We start from the raw sequence: 26281 nt of genomic DNA on the forward strand, positions 1-26281 counted from the left end.
TAGTCGAAAATGTTAAAGAGTAAGGGCAGTTACAGACTAGCGTCTTTTATATGCGTATAAGCTCGTCTTTGCAAGCGCATGTAGGCACGTATAGGCGCACTTTTTGGCACACGCGCAACTCGTACGAGCGTTGATGCGCTTCTAGGCTCGTATAAGTTCGCAGTTATGGGTAGAGTGTATTAAAGTGACCCGACTCTGTCTTGATGCAACCATCGATGTCACCCAGCTTCTTCTTCTTTGCCTTCTCAGTCGAAGGCGAATAAGTAACTCAAATAGTAATGTATCTTCGTCAGAATCCATATTGATACTGACACGAAACCACTACCTGTTCGAGCGTACACGCCAATGCCAGTTTACGCGCGTTCGGTTTTTTGAAGCACGTATTGTAACGCACGTGTAAGTGCGTATCCGTAAACGACCGTATACGCCCAGAAAAATACGTTAGTCCGTAACCACCTTTAAACAAAACAAAATAATCATAAACGTTAAGAAAATTGAACAATGAAGTCTTATTTCATTTTGATGAGATATATCATTTGCAGCTTTTGCGGCTGGGGATTGGATAAATAAATTATCAGTATTGGTGGCAACACAAAGCGGAATTTACATTTGAGGAATAATACATTTTCGTTTGACACATAAAGTCTCAGACAATATTTATTTGGCTATGAAGAAGTTAAAATATTTTCTAATAGCGTTTAAGAGCCATTGAATTCTTATGTCGAATCGGGGTCAGCGCACCTCAGCTCAGCCTCACTACTCAGCAAATTATTTTGAGAAATGCTTTTGCTACATCCGGCAGGGCTTAAGAAGTTAACATCAGCGAGTCCCAGCTACTCAAGTCCACGTCGTGCCTTCCGGACAATGTTGCACCCACCGTTCTCAAGCGAGTGCCATTCTCATTACTTCTCGCGGTGGCTGAAACAGCAGGACGAATCTCTGACGCCGTAAAACCAGATAAAACATAAAAGGAACAATACCCCACATTAACGGGTCAGGTACAGGGCCTTAGACAGCAACCCCGACAAGTTCCTGGATTGCGATGGGATCCAGTGAAAAACTAACCGATGATGAAACTCAAAGTACATAAAACCGGACCGATCTCATCTATACATTTTTCGCGTTTGCACATGGAATGTTAGAACGTTAGACTGCTGGAATTCCACCTTATGAGCAATTATGGATGGACTTTGAACTCTAAATAAATGTAGAAGAGACTAGTTCTACTAACCAGTTAAAGTCAAGCACACTAGCGAACTGTTTTTATTAATTAATAATGTCCCAAGTGTTTTATGATAGATAACTGTATACAACTGACAGTAACCTATTTATGATATTTAATTGAACAATGATTTCAGTTGATGAGACTGCTTGTGGAAAATTTTATGAGATGGTAAAATGCTGATGAGCCAGCGCCAGGAATACATCGTAAATGAAACATTGTTTTAAAATGATTTTCCTCTCTAATAATGACTGCTAACTTTATTAACCTTGATCTTTAACTTTTCGTTATTCACGAACCTAAATGTTTAAGTTCGTATATTTGGCGAGTACCATCAATTTATCTTCAATTATTACACTATACTAGTACGTATTCAGCGTAGCATTTTTCACAAACAGGCAGGATCCTCACCGTATTTTAAGTGATAGCGCCGCTCATAGACACTCATATTGCCAGGAGGCTCGCAAGTGCGTTGCCGGGGTTTTAAGAAATGGTACGCTCTTTTATTGATGTTTTTTCTTACTGACAGTGGAAATGTAAGAAACGATAATTTCATAAAACTATTTTTTCAGCTTGAATATTGTAAAATGCTGATGCGCAAGCGTCCTCTGAATCGATTTGTTATCAAAATTTTATGAAATCGCACGTGTCTTAGGTCAATCAAACACCACAAGATGGCGTTTAGTAATAAAGAATTTAGTAATAGCTTTATCTTCTAAACAACTAGTTTAAATAAAACAACAAGTAGAGAACGGGAACAAATATAATATTTCTATTACATTCACATTTTGCTTATTCTACCAAATAATCGGCTTCGGAACGCAGCTGCGTGTACACATTAGGTAAGTAAATTTGCTCGTCCCTTGTCATAACAAATATTTATTAAAGTATTGATCCCATTGTTATTAAATATATGTATAGATTAGTGTAGTCATAAACCGGGTGGGGTCTTTGATCAATAACAAGGCCTTTTAAAATTTATTTATGACGTCATTAATTAAGAAATCAATTCTATTAAATGCATCGCAGGCTTGAACGAGGTGTGAGTGCGCACCTCAGCTACGTCCCGGCCTTCGCAGATCGCTTAGACGAAGTAACAGTTAACAATAATAAACTGTTAGAGGTATATACGTGACAAACATCAACACACCGTCCAAAAACCAACTAGCAGTCGACATTGTAAAGACTCGGAAAGTTCATAGCCAAGTTATATCAAATATCACAATAATTTAAGTGTTGTATGATCACATAGAAGCCAGTTACTGATTTTTTTTTAACTTTTATCTCTCGACACAAACAAAAGTGTTACAATTTGCGTAGAATTTTAAATCAATAGTTGGAGCTGCGTTTACTTTAAATTGTGACTTTCAAAGCCTGTAAACGTAGCGATTGTGTCGATGTAAAGCAATTCATAAAAAAATGTGCGAGGAAATATCGAGTCGACCACGAGGACGAGTTAAACCTTGATATTCGCCATGCTAAACGAAGTAGAGGAGAGAAATTCGAAATTAATTTACTTGAAGAGCTGTTCGTCTAGTGCCGTATATGAAAATACTTATACCAACGTTAAGTTTGTGACATACATTTTGGTCAGTAGCGAAAAGCTTCCCTGGATATTGTTTACAATCTGAAAATTAATTATTTAATATACAACCTTGTTTTTAAGGTAAAACTTAATTTTCACGAGGTAGACGATATATTTCCCGTAAGCGCAACACACTGAAGATGCCTTAGGTACAAAGAATACATATATACAATACATATATAAAATATTATGATACATTTAAAATAGTTAATATTATGACAAGATCATTATTTTATTTTTTAATAATCTAATATCAACAAAATTCTGGTTATACGCAGACATTAAAAAAGTATTTAAAGCCAATACATTACACAGGTCGATGTCAAACTCTAAACAAGATATTGACCGTTCACCGACTAGATATTATCTCTAAACACCGTTTCTTAATTGTAACGGCTCATAACGCTGGTATTTGATTCATTTCAGTGTTTTTTCCGGAATCTTTGGAAAAGTCTGACATCGAGTAGTATTTAATTAAACCTAACGCAGACATTGACTTACTACCTAGACATTGATTAACTAGGCTAACGTGTTGCAAATATAAGTTTATTAATACGATAAGCTTAAGACCAGGACAATACAGAACAACGTTCTGCAACCCAGCCTTGATTTGCGCTGTGCTGAATGCTACGAAATAATTTATTTACCAATAAATAGATACAAACTATGCTTTTGTACTAAGTTATGAAAGTGATTTCGGTAATTTGGCCCAGATTGCCACAGTTATTTGATAAAGTAATCTATACCAAACTTAAAATCGCTAAAAACCTTTAGCAAAATAACTCTCAAAAATGTTGGTCGATCCATTCGTAATTCTACTGTTCAAGTGTCCTCATCAGCGTCACGGCACATTGCCGAAGTGGCCGACTGCGGCAAATGCCTTTAACTACAGTACATCGAATAAAACTGTCATAAAATATTGAATATGCCCATACACTCGAGTGCAGCAGTTAAAATTAGTGTAAAATGATATACGTAGGGTGTGGGAATGCGTCAGCTCAACAACGCTCTCTGGGCCGACGCGTGTCGTAGGCGCGGATCACGTCGGCCTGGGACACGCTCGCGCCCTCTTCTTGGGAAAATGCGAAACCATCTGTCACACATAAAACTCTGTTAGAAAGTCTCCTGCGGGCTTAGCGCGTGGCATTTCTCTGGGCAATGCATGGCGGGCTAACGGCTTAATGAGGAAACGATCGGTGTTCAACGTGTGATGAACGCTCTAAAGCTAGACAAATTTTTGTGAAACGTGATGGAATGTACTATCTCAGAAATATATTCCTGTCAAAGTGGGGATCTATATCTCGACGTCGGCGGAGGGTTGCGAAACAAAGGCGTTGCACAATACTAGTGCAGCGAGTGGGGAGCCGTGCGTCTGTGTGCGTACTCACGGGAAAGCTCGAGGTCCATCTGTGCGCGGCTGTTGGCTCGGCGGCCGAAGACGCTGCGCACGTTCTGCAGAAGCCGCGCCGTCTCCGTCAAGCTGCACACGTCACTCACGTCACGGATGCGCCTCCGCGAAAGCCGAGTGCATCGCGGCTCATTTTATTTACTCTCAGTATTTAGTTTCGCGGTCGCGATGCACTCGGCCGCGACGGCGCCTGCGCGTGTCCCGTTGCCTCTGATTTGCGAAACGTTTAACTAACAAAGAAGCGAATGTGAATGGCGGAAGCGTCATGCGAAGCCATGCAGCGGTTTAGTCCCCCTTCGATACTTACACTGCGCCAGACGGACGAGGGCGTGGCTTGCGTCCGCGCGGCTAAAATACATCCAGTTAGTGCCTTATAATTTCTGAAAAGACCCTTAGGGTCACGGTACACATATCAATTCGGAAAGGGATCATCTCCGTATCACCTCGGGCCCGTCTCAGTATTGTTTGTATGAACATCATCACGTAATCACCTCGCCTCGGAACAGGCTTTGAACCGCGATGCGATGGGGCGTGGTCAACTCGCAGTTGCCGCGCTTCCGTCTCTTTGTCTACCCTTGCCCCGGGACAGGAGGCAGCAGCTGTCGGCGAGCCGTAAACGCGGCGTTGAATAGCCCCAACCGAGGCGACGCTGACGATCCCTTTCCGGGATGAAATGTGTGCTGTGACCCTTAGGCGCTTGAACCTGAACATGTCACTCATAGCTCAAAGTAAATTGTTATTTTAATTGAGATTTTTCTGCTCTGATATGCAAACGTATGGACCTACGTATCAACGTACGCGTGACGTACATACCAAACTGAGCGTTTTAAGATCTTGACCAAGCGTCGAGGGCCAACCGTATAACATTTATACAACAATATGGTAAATAGAAAACAGACTACTAGTAAACAGTCACTACAAAAACTAACAATTTTTAATTCAACAATTTATTATAAATATAAATCCATACAACACATTCTTAGCGACAGCTATTACTCTTCTCGCTTGATCGAGAAGACTGCTGAATTATGCCGTTAACAAAACAAGTCGATTTAAGTTCATCAGTGGCCTTCTCCATCGCATGAGATGAACCATTACACTATGCTTAAATAAATGAGATGATTCCATCCGGAGGTATTTAAGGATGCAAGCGATAAATATAAGCGACGCAAGCATTGGGAAACATTCGCTAAGGTCACTTGCGCCTAAACAAGTTTATGTTTTAGTGATATTTACACATACATGGAAGAAGTGGGTTTGGCCGATACCGAATGTGTCCCGCGAGTTAATTATTACACGAAAGATATTTTGCTCCCGACTTATTAACCCTAATGTCCCCACATTCGTCATCAGCCAAGACTATTCATAGTTTCGATATAACTGGCCTTTGTACCAAAAACACTTAAGTCCACTATTTAAGTACGCACTCGAACTTAAGCTTTTAACTTAGCATAACATGTATTTCTAAATGTAAAATACTGTAACATTTTAATAAATATCTTTATTGGTCAAAAAGTCCCTCAGTCTAATTTTCTCAGTTGCACTAATCGTGTATGGAATCGTCTCTCGGTCGCAAGCGAGCTACGCTGGCCTATAATATGAACGAGAGGGCAGACAAGAGTTTACCACTTCATCAGAGAGAGGCCGGCGGCCGCGTACTTGAGGCGCTTCCAACTGGCGGCGAACACTCTATTAACATTGGAATATCGTGAAACCGAGTCGACGGAATGTACGCTTAACCTACTGCTGCAAGAAGAAACAATACTTCTTTCGAGATTCGCTAAAAACGTTTCTAATACTCTAATAATCGTAACAACAGTCTTTATAGCGGAATGATTTCAGTCTGAAGCGTATTTACAATGCGTTCGTACCCGACAATTTAGGTGTTTCTGGCGACAGTTGACATTATAATACATTAATGTAGTGATAATGATAAATCCGATATGAGGACCAGGAGGCCGCACGTGATACCCTCGAATGGAGCCCACGATTTTGAACAAAAAGATCTAGCGTCGGTCGAGTCACGTGCGCTCTCCTTGACCGACGAGTGTGGACTGTCATACGACGTGCGAGACGCGCGGGCGCGGCGGCTTGGGGCGGCGGGGGGAGGGGCGTCCGCCATTTTGTGGGCCGTCGGAGACGCCGTTCCGGGTCTCGCGGCGCGGACTCGACCACTCTTCGGGAGCGACGCGGCGTCGCCAGACGAGGCCCCGCGGCGACCCACTGCGCCACAATTAACGTTCAACCCTACGTGCTCGCTACGGGACGTGCGTGTACGCGCCCGTGCTGAGATAACGCCGTCGCACACTTCCGGATCGCCCGGGATCTCACCCGAGACGCGAAAATTAATAATTCATTAGATAGAACTAATGATAATCCGAAAGCCGAACGAGTTATTCTAATGTCGACCGGCCGTGCCTCGTGCGTTATGCGAGTTATCTCAGGACGGACCGCAAGCGGTGCGGCGCAGTGCCAAGCGAATAGAACTAAGGCCATCTTCACATTATTTATGGGTTTCGTTACGGATTCAACAATGAGCAAACTTTAGAAAGAACTGCGCCCATTTAATGACAGAGTTTAACCAGAAAAAAACTGTAAGCCATCAAGGGTCGTCTCGCAGATGTGAAATATCCTAATTATTTGAAACATCCAATCGATAAGCATAAAGTAACAAAAAGAAAGGAACCCATAAACAACGCCACGCGGTGAGGGAGTGAGAGCGTGAGATGACCATGAGAGTATGAGAGTAATAGTTCTGGCATAAATTTACTAGATGCAACCAAATATCGAATATTAACAAGAATCAAATAAATTATAAATTAGCAGATGAACACTACGAACATAGTATTTAAAGAAATTAATGGATTAATCAATGAAATATCAAAGTCACAGTGTTTCGAATCGGCGTAATTTTAAAAGTTACGTCATGAATACATAACGAGCACAATGTACACAAACAGAAAATGCGTCAACTCACGAGTGCCTCGGGTGTGCGAGGAGTGCGGCCGGATCACGCTTCTTTATCTCGCTCTCTCTCACGGCCTCCGTCGTAGTTTTGAAGGCCGAGTTGTGGATGCTGCGAACACGAGAGGACACCGCGTTACGAATCATGAATCGTCGTCGGCCGAGCGAACAAGAAGATTACGTATGACGAGAAGTACACACTTGGGTCTCTTCCCGAACGTCCAAATCGACGGCCGCTCTCTTCGGTCTTCTCTCTTTCGCCTCCTTCGACGTCGGACATCGCAAACGACCTCTGCCGTAACTGCCCGCTACTCTATCTATTCAAATGAATGTTATTGGAGAGGGGTAGGAGAGCAGGAGAGGAGAGGAGGACAAACGATAGAGATAGAGACACTCACACGGTGATGATCAGGTCCGGAATGAGCGTGGCGGCGGGGATGAGCAGCAGCGCGAACCAGAACACCAGCGAGCCGAAGACCATGCGGTCCATGCCGCGCATCACCGCGCCTATCAGGATCGCCGGGTACAGGTTGCTGCGGCAGATCGGGCGATTGTTTTCAATCTGAATTCCGACTTAATCGGATCGAATCTGCGAAGACGTACCTGTAGACCAGGACGAAGACGAACCAGAGCGCCAGGGAGCCCCAGATGGACACGTGCGTCACCCACGTCCACGAATGCGTCGCCAGCCCTGCCTTCAGGCAGACCGTCGCCACCACGTACTGGAACGAGACGAGCCGGTGACGTGCCTCAAACTCAAATATCTTTATTCATATAGGCAAACACACACACTTATGAAAGTCAAAGAAGGCAAATTAAAGCAATAGTAAATTTACATTTATTACTAGTTCGCAAGTCAAGAGCGTAGAGCGTTTCGCGTATTATGCTGGTGAAAGTCACCATTTTCGCATTCTACTCTCGGGGTCCAGCCTCGAGGCGACGACGGGAGCTCACCGTGTACACCAGGTTGCCCAGCACCAGGTAGCCTCCGTCCCGGCCGCTGGGCCACAGCACGTGGTGCGAGGCCAGCAGCACGGGCAGCCAGAACAGCAGCACCGAGTGGAGCAGCGCGTTCACCGCCCACACCCAAAACACGCGCACGTTGAACAGCAGCCCTTGCTGGGAAGGCACGTACAGCACCGGATGCTGTCGGACATCAGTCGCTCGTCAGCATGAGGACGCGCAGATGGCATTATAACGTTACTCGCAAGCGAGAGAACCGCTCACCCGCAGCATGATCTCCGGCGAGCAGATCTTGTCGAAGAGGCCGATGGCGAAGGGCGGGAGGGCCGTGAAGATCACGTTGTAGAAACCTATCGTCCAACGCTCAAACAGGATCTGACCGGACCTGAGGGCGTTCGGATTAAATAATCATCATACTTTAAAAGCAGAGACTTTCGAGTGGAGTCAACCGTGGCCGGCACTGACCATGCAGAGTAAATCGCGAACCACAGCTCGATGACGTAGAGACAGATGTTCTTGTAAAAGGAATAGAGGATGAGTTTGCTGATGCGGGAGTAATTCCACGCGCCGTGCACCAGCAGCAGCCGCAACAGGAAACGGAACTGTAACGGTGGAGTACGAAAAGTGAGTCTCATCGTGATAGAAAAAAACTTTATCGAAGGCCCGGAGCGAGACCTGGGCGATGCTGTAGTCCGAGGCGCAGACGGCCTGAAGACCTTCCACGCCCGAGATGCCGATGCCGACGGACGCCCGCTGGATCATGGCCACGTCGTTGGCCCCGTCGCCTATGGCCAGGGTCACCGCGCCCGTCGCCCGCGACACCATGTCCACCACCTGTCGGAAGCGCCGATTTGTATTTTTGGAACGAACGATAACGCTCGAAAGTCAGAAACCAGTCAACGACCTCGGCCTTCTGGATGGGAGACACGCGGCAGCAGACGACCACCTTGCAGGACACGCACAGGTCGATGAAGTCCTTCTTGAGGTCGCAGCCCATGGCGTACTTCAGGGTCTTGCCGTCGATGACCAGCGCCACCTCGTTCTGCTTCCGAAGACCGTCGCCCAACTCGGCGCACTGACGGGACAGGCACTCGCGCGTGCCCTGGATTTTATTTCTCGTTAAGTTTAAGAGTGGAATCGTAATAGACAAATGCATAAATAATAAAATAACGTAGAAAAAGCGTACGTCCAGGCTGTCTTCGTTCAGCAGCAGCAGCGGCATCGCAGGATGAATGAGTCTCGCCGAGTGGGCGATGTTGATAGCGGTCTCCTGTTTGTCTCCCGTCAACACCCACACGTTGATGTTGGCCTTGAGGAGAGACGCTATCGTCTCCGGCACGCCCTCCTGTCATCACAACGAGAATCGGTCAACGGACACCCACGCGCAGACCCGAGTCGTCTTCGAACCTCAGAGGTCAGACCTGCAGTTTATCCTCGATCGCGGTGGCTCCGAGCAGCCTCAAGTTGTTCTCGATCAAAAGAGCCGCCTCTTCTATCTTCTGCTCTCTGTCCCGAATCGCGACGCTGGCTTTGTGATACGTGTTGGACCAATCCTGGAAGACCAGTGGGAAACGGTTAGCTCGAAGCGAGGAAGCGGTCGGAAAAAGAACGCATGACACGTGCCTCGTAAACGTGCTCCGGGATGTCGGCGACGGCGAAGACCAGGGTGCGCAGGCCCTCGGCGGCGAAGTGCGAGAGATGCTCCAGGGTAACGGCGGCGTAGGGCGCCGCGTCGGGCCCGCCCGCCAGACGAGGGTAGATCACCGAGTCGGCGCCTTTGCAGAACAGCTTGATGTCACCTGAAAACGAAGGCACGATCGTCGTGAAGATAGTGAAAGTCGTGAAGATTCCGTTGGCACGGCAACGCTCGGAGGCCACGCACCGTTGGGCGCTCGCACGACGACGGACATCCGCTTCCGCGTCGACGTGAAGGCGATGACGTGCAGGACGGCGTACGTGAGCCTCTGGCCTCGGGCCATCACCGTGACCGCGGTCGGAGTCCGCGTCTCGAACACCCAGCCGTACGAGGCCGCCCCCAGCACCAGGGCTCGCTCGTCTGGACAAGAGACGGATGGAAATGGTCATTGAGGGAGAACTCGACGACTCCGAGTAATCTCGACGATGAAAGAGATCTACGGACCGGGTGAAGCGGCGTGGTAGTTGATTTTGCCGTTCTGGTGCTCGGGAATGACGGTGTGACAGACGGCCAACATGGTGAGGAATTCGGCAATATCTGGAGCCGAAGGGTGCTCCCGAAGATTGTGGTACAGCAGCGTGTCCTCCGGCCGGTCGTCAGGGCCCGGTTTGGTGTACACGATCTGGGCACGCAAAAGGCGCGAGTTAGGAGCGCGGTCCGCCATGGGCACGGGCGAGCCGGACGGGAGATAGATACCTCCGCAACGGAGCACTTGTGGAAGTCCATGACGTTGCAGGTGAGCGTGCCCGTCTTGTCGCTGAAGACGTAGCGCACCATGCCCAGCTCCTCGTTGAGGTTGGAGGTGCGGGCCATGGCCGGCGTGTCCGACTCCGCGTGGTACATCTCGCCGTCCATGGCTATGAACTTCGCCTGCGAACGGGTTCACGTGAGAGAAACGTCGATCGAACGAGGCGAGACGTGCGAAAAGAACTTACCTGAAAGAATCTCACAATTTCCGCGGTGACTTGAAGAGATATAGGTATAAGGTTATTGTACAATATCAAAAACGTTAAAAAATTGAATCCGAAATTTGCGTTCTGGGCTCCTGAAACAGAAGATGCGAATCAGCCGGACGAAGAAGAGAATTATTTATTATAAAGTTTTCGAGCTAAAGTTCACCTTCTAAAGCGATGTACCAGTCGGTGTTGGCGCGGCGCAGAAGCCAGAGCTCGTTGAAGGCGGCGCTGATGAGGGACAGCACTATCAGAATGATGAACAGCATCAGAATGTGCGTGTTCGTTTGGCGATCTATCGACGAACGCTTCAATGGGGCTGGAAGATAAACCACTCCTTATATGGAAATTGTATTCGTTTTTAGAAGGAACTCCCGAGCGAAGTTAGAGAACTATCTAACTAGATAGATTCAAAACTCTCGTTAAAAGTAAATTGATCAAGAAGGTAGAACTCAAAACTTGGCGATTAAAAAGAGTGGCGGAGAGTTTCTTGCCAAGTCCGCTCTACGCCCATGACTTGCGAACTGGTAGTAGATGGTAGGTGAACTTTTATTTGTCATTTTGATTAATCAATTCTACCGAAGTAAATGAGCTCACCTTTGGTGGAATTTTTCATCAGCTTCGTCTCGTGCCCGGTGTACACCACGGCCGCCAAGGCCCAAGCCGTGTTCCGAAGCATCGCCCCTCTTTGCAGCATTTGCTCCAACCCCATCGGAACGGTTCTGCGATTTCTCGCGATTATCATACGATACGCTTGAGAGCAATGTTTCCCTCGAAATTTGCTCGGCTACAAAAGAACTCACTTGGCGTTGGTCTCCTTGAGCATGCCGTTGAATTCGTAGAGATGCCTGTTGGGCGGTTCACACTGAAGCGTGGCTCGGAAGGAAGCCAATTCGGAGTCGTGCTGCAACCGCGCGGTTTCCGGTTGAGCTTGACGCGTCTTTAGGTTCGTCTCTCCGTCCAAGTTGGACGTTTCGATAAATGCAATGCTCTGTGGCTCACTGCAAGCATTAACAGAACTTATGATAATATGAATGGTATTCATGACATAATATTGAAATAGAAAAACAGTAACGTAGGCGGCAACCCTTAAAGAAGAGAGAAAAGCGAAAATAGAACCGAGTACCTAGAGGTCAATGGACGTTTCAGGTGTAGCGAATAGAATGCTTCTCTAAATTTATAATTCGGGGAATGGACTAATTCATATAAAAGAGGACATGTATGCGGTGTGCTGGTAAAACCTACTCAAATTTGATACGACTTTAATCCTAACCATATAAATATAGTTATAGTATATATAGTATTTATTCACGATAATAAAATCGTACTACTACTTGGTATTTGTACACGCGAAAATATTTACTTTTTGTGCAAGAACGAAAACAAAATCGACATTGCACATTACTCATCCGTGGACAAATATCAGTGCAATTTATGTTATTCGTTACAAAATCGAAGCGTAAAATCAGCGCCCGGCGGCGACACGAATGAATATAACGCATGACGCTATCTGGATTCTGGTGTTATACCTAACATAATAACGATTCAGGTCGCCGATTCATGTTAATGAGAATCATATTCTCATTAACATGAATCGGCGACGCTTATTTCAAAATCCAAAGTCACTTTGAATACAATTTTTCATATATGTACTTGGACTGAAGAGGACGGTAAACGATGATGAGTTAAATCTTATTAATTCTGATATCCTATATGCCCGTTGGTACCTCCAGAAGATTGGACACATCACTCATCACATGATTTATCAAACACTGATCCGTTCGGTATCACGAACGGGTAATTCGAGCAAAATGATTAATGCTTAACACCCCAAGTTCCCACGGAAGTAGAGCGGCAAAAAAATATGAATATTGTATTGTGTTGAAATGCCGAGCGCTCAGCCTTGATATTCAGTGACATTTCTGATAAAAATCCAGGTCTCCATACTGCAGCGTGCCCGAACCGAGTCGAACAACTCTCGGACGCAATTGTAAACTCTTTATTCCGTTTACACGTTTTTGCTCCATTTCAAACAATTACCTTCGCGAGTTAAAAATAACGCAACTAAGATCGATATCTGAACTTTTAGTGAACCTTTAAATATTGACGTAAGGAAAAAGTTTATGTCGCCCAGTTAATGGCTTGTTAAACATAAAATAGCGCGAGCCGTTTACGTTCTAGCTCGGGGTGACCATGTCTTATTTCTGGGTGTAATATAAATAAATTTTTAGTAGAATCAGAAATTTCATAGAACTAAATATTCAAGATCACGTCGATATAACGATTTGCTCAAAATGATGATTAATAATACAGAGGATAGAAACTGACCTGGATGCAAGGAGCACGAGGTCAGCGGGGAAGAACTGGTTGTTGTAGACCTTGCAGACGTCTCCAACCTGTGATATAGCTGATAGTAAGAACCCTATTTTGAATAGCCAATCGATTGAATAATTGAACTATGAATGACATGATTTTACTTGTAGTTTCTCCCACCGGACCAGTTGCCACGCCCCTTCGCTTAGCACTTCCACTTTGCGACGGTTGGTCTCTTCGTCCGCGCGGTGACGTTTCTGGACATCATACAACTCAGTTAGTACTAAGATATTATTTCAAATTATACAAAGAAAAAATATTATAATTAGTATCAATAGCCATGGTCGTTCGAAACATTTCGATGACAGCTTCAGTCTATCTCTATCGGGAATATAATAAGTCGTTTTGGGTGAAAGCTATCCACTTACGTAGTCCTCCACGATTTCCTTGAGCGCGCTTACGGCGAGGATGAGAACGAGCGGCGTCAGCGTGGTCCATCTTCCCGTCGGAGACACGTCAGGGATCTGCTGCAGCAGCGCGATCAGCAGAAAAAAGCAGTTGGAATAGCGTCGAAACTGCTCGAACAGGAACAGCGGCACGAACGACGGTACACTACACATTTTATAATTCTTAAAAACACATGTATATATATTTGTATGTATGCTCGCGTTAGTCTTTTTTATTGTCTATAATAATATGACACATTAATGAATGTCAAATATTGAAAGTTTCCTTAGCCTCTCACGATCTGGTATAAAACACATGAGGAACATAAAAAACAAAATTCATATTTTCAATTGGGAGATCGTCAGTTAACATTAATTTATTTAATAAGCAGGCAATGGAATGAAGGAGCGCTCGATTTATTCAAATCAAGTGCGTGTCCTTCAAATATAATATTAAAACAAGGGCAAGGCTAGTTTAAACGTATCAAGAACAATCAACATAACATCGTCGTAACAACCCCATGATAAAGCAAACTTGCTAAATTGTTAATATTTTGGAACAATATTCTTTTTAAAAATAATATTTTTAAAACTTTTATTACCAAGACGTTGTTTAAAATCCTTTTAGTACAAACAAAAAACTAAATAATTTTATGTATAAAAGATCAATTATCACACTTCGTAACAAATGTATATAAAGCAGCATAACTAAAAAAAGTACTATAAACTCAATATGTGGCCTTATAATGAACTGTATTACCTACACTATTTGTTGTGATCCCTTAGCCTCATTTCTCAAGTCCCCATTAACCCATTAAAAGTGGGACATAAACACACCAAGGGAGTGATGCGATAGGCGTTGTGACATGGCGGGCATCGCGCCAAATGTTCATTGCGCGTTTCGCGTAAACAATACGCCGCTCGGACACTAGGCGTATTAAATTCATTTTTGACAAAGGGGCCACAATATATGATGCTTTCATTGTGAAATTGTTTAAAGCCTGTTACAGGCGACAGAATTTACATTTACAACCTTATGTTTTAATTGAAAAGGTTATATACCTATACTTGGCGGTAGATATCCTATTGTTAACGAATTTCTGCGGTTGCGGCCGGTTGATGAAGATGACTCGGTTTTGTTCGTCGATCGCGCCATCCGTAATACCAGACGTTGTCGCTTCATCTTCATCTAAAAAAATTAAATCCATGGTTCATTTGGAAAGTGTTCACTGTGTGACTTCCAATATCTTCATACCAATCACAGTATTAAAACTTTTACAACTGCTTTAAAAAATTGTAATGAATTCCATTAGATAATATCATGGCCATGGCCGTGGATGTTCTAATGTAATTACAGTTAAACTGTACTGCAACCTTCAGACCTACTTTATGGGCAGCTTGCCTATAAGGTATGCAATTATTATGCAGCACACATTGCTTGTCATATTAAAAGAAATCTCTACACCAATATCAAACAAAAAATCATGTCTTATTAAATTATAAAAAATGTATAATTATTATTTTTACATTATCTCCTTTAAGAAGAAACTACTCTTACCTTTAATAAACAGTATTTAATAAAGTGTCAAAAGGAAATGTTATGTTTATGATGTTTACAATTTAATCACAAAAAATGTTTAAGATCTTGTAAATTGTTCTGTTCTCTAGGCATTTTTTATTAGTAAAGATGTAAACATAAAATAAAAAATTAACGAAATTAATGTACAAGTAAGATATCACATTACTTTGATCATACAAGCTGAATAAGATGAAAATCTTCAACCCTAAACATTAAAGAAACTTAAAGATGTTGGGATTCTGCCAAAAAGTAACTTTGTGAAAAAATCTTGTTTTGAGTGTAGTGCAAAAAATATAACATACTCCAATCTAATATAGTTTCACAAAGCCATTTTGCTTTTTTGTTCAGTCAGTAGAAATTATATTAAGTGTTCAGTTGTCATTCTTTTTTATGTGATTGTTTTGAAATTTTGACTGTATTGAAGTAGACATTGCAGTTATGGCCTCTTGAAAGTGTTGAATTGCAAAGCAAAGCAAATCAATCAAATTAAAAATGCAAATATTTACTTATTAAGTTTTTTTTAGCTTATGTTAATTTGTTTTACAGTTTATTTGAATTTTTTAAAATAAATAATATTTATATATTAAAGTTTACATAATTACAATGTCTTGAGTTGGGAGGTTCTTAAGTTAAAACAAATGATTGTGAGTTCCATTTAACACCTTCTTTAGACGCCATATTTTAGCAGTTTAAATCTTATTTACACTATTGAACTATGTTGCAAAAGAATTTTCTGGTTTAACAACACAAGAGTTTTAAAAGGGCATTTTATTTATTATATTTAACCAATGCAACACAAAAATTATTAGGAAAATAAAAGTTCCGAATAAGAAACTCTGTGTTTCATGACAAATAGTGCTATCTGACAGTTGTGAAATGCAACAATAATGTTATCCTACCAATAAGTAATAAATAGCTAATTTAGAACTAATCCGTACCGTACATTGTGTAACAGACCCTAAATATTTCGTCCAAATAATGTGATAGATCAAGTACAAATTAAAATTATTTCATTCTGCTGCCAAACCAAAATGAAAAATGCCCTCCCTTATTTACAGTCCTTAACGACTGCATAATTTTTACAATAATCTGAGCTATGATATAATAAAGCAACATATTTTTTTTTATATAGTTTAGAACAGTATTCATTCCAAAAACCATAAAAGCAATAGTATTGTTTTAAATTTTAGAATTGATTGATTTTAGAAAAGAAAGAAAAATTTACAAATTAAATTTATAGATTCTAATACTTCTATAGATGACATCATTGACTCTTAGATCAAGGATACAATTAAACATAGCATCACAACTTAAAATTAACATTTCTTTTATTTATATTTTTCTTATGTTTTATATATCACCATACTATTTCTATTATTTGATCTTCCTAATTCCTAAAAAAAGTTAAAAAATTCCTCATCAATCAATCATACCTTTTACAAAGTCTGATAAATAAAACATGCAATTTCAAATATATAAAGAGTAGCCAAGTTTCAGGTATGTTGTTTAAGTAAGAAGGCTAGGAATAGTACTAAGGAGGAACTAAGCAGGAAACACAATGTCACTTACGTTGGTTCATCTTGAGCACCATGGCTCGGTAAAAGCGCGAGAAAGGCGCCATAACGTTGTGGTTTCCGAAGAAACCTGTTACATACTCTCGAAAAGCCATCCCAAAATCGGACCCCACCGTAAATAAACAAATTCACGGTCACATTGACGCTATATACACTAAGTTTACACAAAATTTGACACACATTATCACCGAGGGTTGCATACGTCGAAGAAAACATAGACTTGGCTGAACATTATTTTAGTTTTCCAGGATTTTAGAATTCTAAGCACTAAATTTTTCTACTGCGCAGGAAGACCGACACGAGTAGCCGAAGGGAGTAGCTAATAATTGCAAATTTTCAGAAAATATTATAAGGTTATCGCGTTGTCATTTTGTAATGAATACCATTTACATTTATTTTAGTAAGTACACTAAATCGATTACTCACATCAAAATCTTATTTATATTTTAAAAGATCACAAATTACAAAATGAAAATTTACAATGACAGTTTAACCAATAATAGCAGCTGCCAAGTGCGGTTAGGGCATTGGTTAACTGTCAACTTTCAATCGAGTCAATTTCAACTCCCCAGATTCGAATAAATTTTATCAGTTTCGAAAATCATGTTCTAAACTGAATATTAAGAAAAAAAGGAGTAGAATTGTACTTGTAACAGCTTATAGGAATTTAGAGTTTATTTTACGTATGGTCTAAGGATTATCAAACATAAAGCGGTAGTGGCATTGTATAATGTCCATGGAATGTAATTCCATGATTTGGGCCCACAAGAAATGAATTACATTCTAATATCATAATTGTGGAACAAATTTAAAATTTGGAGTTTATTCATTTCTCAGGCTTGTGAATCGATGTTATGAAGTCATATCTTTCTCAAGGGCACGGTTGATCACTCGGTACAATAATACCATTAGTGGTCTAACGTTGGCTAAAGTCTCAGAGGTCAAAGATTTGGGGGTGTATATTAATACGAATCTTGGTTTTGCGCACTATGTAGATAAGATATGTAAAAAGGACTACAGATATCTAGGGTTCGTATTACTAATAGCTTGTGGCTTCGGGAACATCAGTGCGATTAAAATTTTATACAATGCGTTAGTGAGAAGTCACCTGGAGTGCAGGAGCCATATAAGGCTAAATACAGTCTCATGTTAAAGCGAGTACAAAATAAATTCACTCGCTACCTCTACAAGAGACTGTATGGAGTGTATCCCTTGTATCCGCTTATGTACCCTACCCTGTTTGTTCTGGGTATGGTGGGTTACGCCCAGCTACGCCTCAGATGAGAGCTGTGTCAGTGTATTTATTTAAGATACTAACGGGTCGGGTGTATAATCTGGATATAATGGAGAGACTGGGTCTACGGGTACCATGTAGAAACCTGAGGCTTAACTTTAGGTATAAATCTATCATCAAATAGATATACTTATTTAAAGTAATATTCCTACCTGAGAATCCAAAGAGATAGAAAGAACAAAACGATATTTTTTTGCGTTTCGATCTTGATTCCGACTTTAATTAGTAAACGGCATCTTTATTCTATACGCATTAAGCACTAAATTCTCACGACCCTGTGGAGTAAATGCTTAAGGAAAGACAAAACTATACGTATATTGTGACAAACATGTTAATGAAGATATGCTGTTGAACCATTCAAAACCAAATGGAACGTCTCTCTTTCTTAAAAAATATTAGGTACAATAAATTGGAACTTCTTGATTTTCAGCCAGCAACTGTTAAAAATTAAGCATAGTTATTGGTCAACTACTCAGTTAGTATAGTAAAAAAAACATATCTTAAGTATTTGTTTGGTCCATTCAGCATAAACACCAATTTACCCAATACCTATATTATAATATCCATGAGTTTGCCGTGCAAACTACAGATAGGTGAACCGCACTTAAAATAGACCAGTACAATTAATTAATTTCTAGTATTCGTTGAGGTCAGCTATTCATCATTCCGACAGTAATTAACAGGCATGGTCTAAACTCTAGCTGTTAAATGAAAACTAGCAACTATTTAATCACCTATTATTTTAAACAATATAAATTTCCATGTTATGAGTACGGTTGTCGAAAATATTTCGATTCATTGATTTCTCATTACCACTTCACCTGATAATTCATTGATAAATGGGAATGCTTAAAAGCACTTACCGAGTGGTTTGAACTTTTCCAAAAGCGCCTGCATCCACACCATGCTCGATCAATCCATGATCACGCTAAAGTGCGGTAAAGTAAAAATCGATGACATGCGCCACATAAAAGAGCAGACAGGTGGCAATGTACATCATGATCAGAATCTGCACCAACATGGTCGTCAGGCCGCGGTGTCGTGACTGCGGAGGGCTCCACGAGAAATCAGACGTGCGACATGCGAGAGGACGGATTACGAATTCGAATCGGGGCCTTTGTAAGTCTTCGCAGCCTTATTCGATCGTGGTAAAACTATTTCAGCATTGGTTTGAATTTTTGTAGGAAAAAATTGTGTATGTAATACGTGAAATAAATTAATTATCAAATTTCGTAATGCAATAGTTAGCCTTCATTGTTTTACAGATAAAGAGAATAAAAATGTTTGCAGGGCCCTGATACCACAATGTCCAGCACTGGAAGCCATACACAAGGTGAATGTCGAGTAGATCTCATTGAAATGTTACGCAAACGATTGTTGGCTTAGAAAATTAATAAGTATGTCACTTATAGGGAATCGCCGAGTATCGTGTGCGCAAGGACCGGGCGGGTAAGACGCACGTATTATAATATGTTAATTGTCTTAGTTATAAATCGTATTTAACTTCTTAGTTTTTATCATTGTAAAATTATTTACAAATTACCTATATTTCATTTATTTATAGCAGTGTCGCGAATACCCTATCAGTGTACCTGTAGTCATCATTAAACTGAAGTCACATATCAGTAAACACACGCGGCATTAAACTTAAACGTTCGTGGTACTTAAGAACCAAATTTTAAAATTGATTGTAATGGATGGAGGAGGATACAATTTACTCACTGATTCTGGCGTGTCCTGTGACGCTCGTGGTAGGCAAGGCCAGAGCGTCAATGGTGTCTTCACTCCCGAGCTGGTGCAGAGAGAGCTCTACAGTATCTGGAGACCCTCCCGGCCACGCCATTATCTTATCACCATCACACAATACACAAATCTACTAAGAATCTTGGCTCAATGTTTGCGCTAGTACATTCCACTGTTATTATGATAATAAAATTATGGCTGTACGAATAATGATAATGTTTAGCACCAGATTAAAATGCGACAGAAGATCAACTTTATATTACTGATATTATTATTTGTTACAGAATAACGATTGATACTTGAATGAATTGATAAGATAGTTAATTTTCTTGAAATGATAATTACGACGTCATTTCGTTAATTGGAAATTTAACGATGTAAACCTGTGACAATTCTTTTAATTAGTTCACACTTAACAAAGACTCATAGGACTGACACAAGTCGAGTATGGATTTACCAATTACGATATATTATGATGCAACCGTTTTCAAAGATAGTCAAATAAACTAAAAAATACTGACAAGATATTAATACTACACATACTACGTTCGTGTTTTTGTCTGTTTGAACGTAGATTATCGTACTAGTGATGAATAATAGTTCATGTTTAATGTAAGAAGAAAATTTTCAAACACACTACACTAGACTTAGGTTTGACGACACGTTTCTACCGAAAAAAACTGAATAACCCGGAAGTTCATACATTAACATACATACGATATGTTGTAAATTATTCTAGAAAACAATAGTTTATGCGCACTGTAGGAAAAAAACTATTCGTTGCTATGTATAATGTATATTCTATACATATAAAACAGCTTCTACCTATCCGATATAGTCCCGGGCCGGTGGAGATTTGTCAAGCGTCAAAGAAAAGACGCAAGAAAAATGTTTTCAACGTAAGTTATAGGCCTTTTGAATTAGACTAGCCCACCTTCATGAAATTCTAGAATTTATTTGTAACTTTTTTGTAAAAAACAAAAAACCGAGTCCCAAAACGGTCGCTTAACACGCGAGACGATCTTTCTACTGAGCCGCCCTATCTACTCATTGTTGATAGAAGTAGATAAGATTGCATGCTTCCCACGACATGTATAGATATATGAAATGGGACAGTGCCTGCAGGTGTGGTGTATGACGTCAAATACACACCCATGCCTATGATTTAAGTGAAATGGGCACGAACGGGATTTATTAAAATTAATGGTCATACAGTGAATATGGCTGTTGCTTGCAAATATGTGGCCTGGTTTGGGGTAATTATTCTGGCAGTGATAATCTATTGTCTCTGCGTAAAGGACATCGCTGTAGAAATGATTACTTGGTTAACCGAAATGGCAATTAGAAAAATAAAGTTACAATATAAACCGCCATTTAATTTTAAACGTAAAGAAATCCCAAATGTGGTGCGTAGTCGGCACTCCCCATGGTAATGGATAGAAGTTTTTCACGATTAAAGCTAGCTCTTTGTTTCTCGCGTGGCCGGTAACGAGTTCTTCGCTCACAAAGACACTCAATTTATCTTTTCACAGAACACAAATATTGTTTGTCACTAATTGAATTCTATGTTTTCCTACTTATACAATTTACGTGCAATCGGTCGCCTTAGTATTGATTTCATTCAATTTTTATTATTATTCTTATACGTATTTACGAATACATAATTACCAAAACAAACAAAGATCGACGGAAACGCAATTTGGAAAGCGGTAGCGATTCCTATATGAAATTTAGTATTCAAAGAGATTCAAAGGTTCTTTTGGAAGTAAAGTGAAGTCAGGCTTTGACTTGAAACAAACGTGTCCTAAATTATTGATGGCCTACAACACACCTTCAGTAAAGACGAGGTAAAATTCAGTTCTTTCAGTCTGATAGGCAAATCGGCCACAATTATCGCGCCATACATCTTTACGACAGTTTTAATGAGGCAAGACGTTTGAAACTGTGATTCAATTCTATTTGAAACTCTAGTAATATTAAGCACATAAGAAAGCACATACATTCGTTCCTGAATAAAAATGAAGTTTTAAAAATTAAAATGTTTTATTACGTTAAATTAGGTTCTAGGGTACGTGCTTTTCTAATTAAGTAAATCCGTAAGTTACCTAACTTTTCTATCCTATTTTATATGCCATTTTTTTGTTAATTTATTAAAATAAAAAACCATTATCGTTACCCCCACCATTTTACAATATACACACATAAAATTTTATATTTATATTATTGATAAAGAAAACATTTAATATTGCACATAGCTCCCTTATCAGTGATAAGGGTAGCGATAAGAGGTTTACGTGATATAAGCCGCCAGACAATTACACCAGGATTATTAAAAAATATCTCTTGAACTCTTAGTGAAGATTTACTACTTAGAAGGCTTATGAATTTAATGAAAAAATAATGACAGTTCATATATCGATTTGCCGTGGTTTCTTGTGAAGCTGCTAGTAATTGTAAAATTAAAGAATAATTTAATTATGTTAAATTATATATAAACTTAAATTGATACTTAACCATGGAATAACTAATAAAAAATTATAAAGTTATCGTGTATTAAAGGCGGGCGGGCGGCGTGCGACACCTCCGCATCGCTTCCCGGTACTGGGCGGGAAAATGAAAGCTCACGGCTAAGCTTTTATAGAACAAGAGTAATTTTGTAGCGTAATAAAGTCAAAAATTACACCATGTGTGTATCTAGTGCTACATATTGGCCAGTTGATTTATTATCCATCTCTATTATGTACCTACTGTAGTGTATGTAGTATGTGTTGATGTATGGTTAAAGAAACTTTACGTTCCTAATTGAACGTATATTCTTTTGATTACTTCATGGTATAAAGTGATGTCTTAAATCCTAACAAATATAATATATAATTTATTATATATTCGTTATCAACGGTCGGTTGAAGTGTTGGATTATGACCAGTCCAGGCATCACATGGCTGAATAGAATATTTATGTTATTAAATAAACCTAATAGTTAGTCATATGGTATCGCGACTTTTTCCGTAGATATTGATGTCTCCTATAAAAATAAAGCACATACCTTTGCTCTATTGTCAACAGTTACCGCATCGTACGCGATGTATGGGTTTTTAATGATATTTCTATCACACCTTGGGTTATATTATAAAATATTCTTAACCCTATGTTCATTAAAGATAATGTTAGGTTCTAATGATTTCAGAATTTTAATGTTGTAAAATCTTCAGGACCCAATTGAATGCAAACAAACAATCGAATATTTTCTCTTTATAATATTAATAATTAGATATAAGTACATGGAAGGATGATACAGGTCTTAACGACTTTCATGAATGTATTAAAAATACAGTAGGTAGGTACTATATTTTGAGTACTTCGACAATACAGCGTAAAACTTCTTATAGGAGCAAAATGACTTCCAGTCAAGTTTAAGACAATCTCTGACATTGTGTATGACAAGGAGTTTTTTTCTTTTCCTTCATTGTAGTATTTTATTTATCTAAGTCCCAAGACAAGGTCCCTTTAAGTTTAGTTTCTTAAATATTATATTACGCCATATTGATGAATTTCTTAATTAATTATATGAAAAAAAAGTTGTAAACATATTTGCGATCTATAAATACTCGTAATGTATAAATGTGTCTTCCTCCTGACATGTAAACATTAAAGCCGTGTTTCTTGAACGGACCTCAGAACTTAGACTTAAACTGACTAAATACCTACATAAAGATAAAATATACAATACCGATTAACACCGACTAGGATATCGACTAAAATACAGCCTTTTGTTTAAAGGTCGCATCTATTAATAGTGATATGCAAAGTAAAGTTTATTTTATCTTGATAAGTTATACTGTGTAATGGATACACGTGCGTGGGTGGAAACGGTGGAAAATAAAATAAATGAATTACACTCATTTTCCTTGTACTTATTATTACTCAGTCGTGACAGGATAAACTAGGTTTATTGAATTCAACTAGCACAATCGAAATGCTTCAAGTTTGCCCCAATAAAATTAAAAGGCGAAATATTTAGTAATATCACTTCGCTTTGCATGTGTTAAATAGTTAATTGAAACGTGTTCAGTTTCACATAAGATTAATATGTAATATCTTTACTAGTAATCATAATAATCAAATACACAGTATTTTTAAGACGGAAATACAACGTCAACATAAAAACAGCCCGCTCCCTTTTTATATAATAAATTATAATGGCAAAGAGTTAATAGTAAAACTAATAGGTGCGTAGTTTGAGAATAGGGTCACCAGCTTAGAGCTTTTATTTTATTTACAAACAAAACCCCACAAAAATGCTATATCTGTTTAGATCATAACAATTTTCACCTGCGAACTTCGTTTTGCCTTAATATGATATTTACTTAGCCCATAAATAATTCGTTTTCGAGCTTTGAGCTTGGCAACATATTTTGCAATCAATGTATGGCAACATCTTCATTTAAAAAATAATGAAACCTGCCTGTTTGAGATTCCTATATATGTTTATCAAGCCATTCATTAAAATATTGCAAATTATTTTTCTGTAAAACACATTGTACTTAACAAGACAGGACACTTCTGCTAAATGTAAGAGTCAGCCCTGTCGACACCGCAAGCTCGGAACCGTTTGCAAATTATGACAGAACAGTAGGGTTGGGGCGGAAGTAGCCGTCGCTACCCATTTCCGGTCATATTTGACGCTAATTCTTTCTACAAATCGCTGCGGTATAGCCGTATACATATATCAATATTCAGCAGTTAATTCACAATATTTTAACTAAATAAAACAGAAAAGATAGTCAGCGTATACTTAATTTAATCTATACGATTAATCATAGTTACTAATTAATAAACTATACAAAAAAAATATCAGGAATATTGTATAAATAGCATGGTTGACTTCTTGCCTCTTAATAGAATGCGACCTTTTACTGACATCTGCAGTCACAATATCTAACGCTGTTTTTTTATGAATATTATTGCAACTTCATTAAAAAAAATAGTATTCTCAATGAAGCCTTGAATGGCAGGTATATCAAGGCCACAACCTTGACATTTTACGATGCACTGCTATGAGATATAGATACAAACTCCCTTGTCTCGCATAATTAACACCTTGAATGCTATTTTTCATTTATAGGTATATTCTTACTAGATAACCGTTGGTGTTACGGGAATAAGTTTTGAGACTGGCCTACATCCGCTACCAATTATCCGAATTCTAAAAACTTTTCAAACCCTCTTAAAATGACATAACAAAATGCATAACAAAATTAAAGACGATCCAACTAAAAGTCAACGCCCAGATGTTGCGTGAACACTAATGTCTAGACTAGACTGTAACTAGATAGATTTGAATAGCGTTATCCAATCAGGTACGCGTATGAACCCACCCTTCCGTAATTGTACAACTACAATATACAATTTTTCGTTACTACTTCTTGTTTAACTAAAACAGTGGGCTTTATTTCTGTGTTTTCCACTTTTTTATATTTTTCAGGGTCAAAGATTTATTATAAAAGATTTGAAATATTTTTTTAAAAATAAACTATGTTCATCAAAATTAATTGAGTACCAAACTCGTATCATGTTTAGCGATTCATGAACGGTCAGCTCTGCTGCTAGCCTTCGGCGACGGACAGCGTTTTTACTAATCAGTTCTGTTCCTGTTCACTTAACAATATGAAAAACCTACCGACTGATCTCCAGGATCGCCAATTCTTCTCAACCCGGTGGAAAAGACGTCGCGCAATTGATGTCACAAATGAGATCACACGTCCTTTCCCTTCCTCGGCTGAAAATTGTTAAAGGTCAAGGGCAGTGTGTCTTTATAAACATAACTGTTGAATGATTTCCGTTTTACTAATTAAATTTTAACGTTTTATTTATATATTCTATACTTAAATCGTCGATATACCGTTTAAAAAACAAGTAATAGGTATTTTTATACTCACCCTGGTTTAAGTGTGAAATCATTGTCCTTTACGCCTTTTCAAAAATGAGTAATAACCTAAGGGCTATGTGGATTGCGTATATTATTTAACTTGGTTCACTCAACCGTGTCGCCGAATCTACCGTTACACACTATTTCAAATATAACAAAAACATTCTTACGAAATGAGTAATATCCAATACAAGTTGGCGTTAACAATGTCTATTTATTTTAAGGAAAAAACTGTTTTAATAATAATACACGATAAGGTTATCACAAAACGACTAACCTCCATCGTCAAGGTCTTCATAGCCCTGTCGTTCCATAGTCCTGAGGGCAATCATAGCTTTGGCTGAAATACGTCGGGGTCTTTGCCGTTTAGTAAACAAGGCATGGCGGAGCAACGTGCCGACGGACGCGACGCACAGCGGTCACTGGCGAGAACTTATTGCTCGATAAGAGACCGTTATCTTTTCAATGTATCAATACTGTAATACCTATTGTCGCGGGTGCCCGCTCTGTTTATCTCCTGATGGGGCTTACAGATATAATTATAACTAATTATTTTTGATTTCATTTAATTATAACATTTCAAGGAATGGGGTAAGAGTACGTCAGTAGAAA

At 39.7% G+C, this 26281-nt stretch overlaps 1 protein-coding gene across 8 annotated transcripts; it reads right to left on the bottom strand.

Moving 5' to 3' along the window:
- Nucleotides 1-1967: 1967 nt before the first annotated feature.
- LOC110998343 (probable phospholipid-transporting ATPase IA) lies at nt 1968-26106 on the bottom strand. 8 transcript variants are annotated; one of them, XM_022266920.2, is made up of 27 exons: nt 25947-26106; nt 25421-25519; nt 14613-14739; nt 13533-13716; nt 13269-13361; nt 13120-13187; nt 11595-11792; nt 11389-11513; nt 10958-11110; nt 10774-10883; nt 10535-10708; nt 10283-10460; nt 10025-10198; nt 9766-9941; nt 9564-9695; nt 9329-9487; nt 9047-9244; nt 8818-8976; nt 8608-8744; nt 8407-8527; nt 8134-8325; nt 7783-7901; nt 7578-7712; nt 7193-7291; nt 5842-5904; nt 4196-4287; nt 1968-3900 (listed from the first exon to the last, which is right to left on the bottom strand). In XM_022266920.2, exons 1-27 carry the CDS (start codon nt 25999-26001, stop codon nt 3806-3808), a joined length of 3615 nt encoding a protein of 1204 aa, XP_022122612.2. In that variant the 5' UTR covers nt 26002-26106; the 3' UTR covers nt 1968-3805. The 8 variants fall into 8 exon arrangements, with proteins under 8 accessions (XP_022122612.2, XP_022122614.2, XP_022122616.2 ...); XM_022266922.2 differs by lacking the exon at nt 4196-4287 and adding an exon at nt 4523-4563; XM_022266924.2 differs by lacking the exon at nt 5842-5904.
- Nucleotides 26107-26281: the final 175 nt, after the last annotated feature.

Source organism: Pieris rapae, chromosome 17, assembly GCF_905147795.1.
Source record: "Pieris rapae chromosome 17, ilPieRapa1.1, whole genome shotgun sequence".
Taxonomy (NCBI): Eukaryota; Metazoa; Arthropoda; class Insecta; order Lepidoptera; family Pieridae; genus Pieris; species Pieris rapae.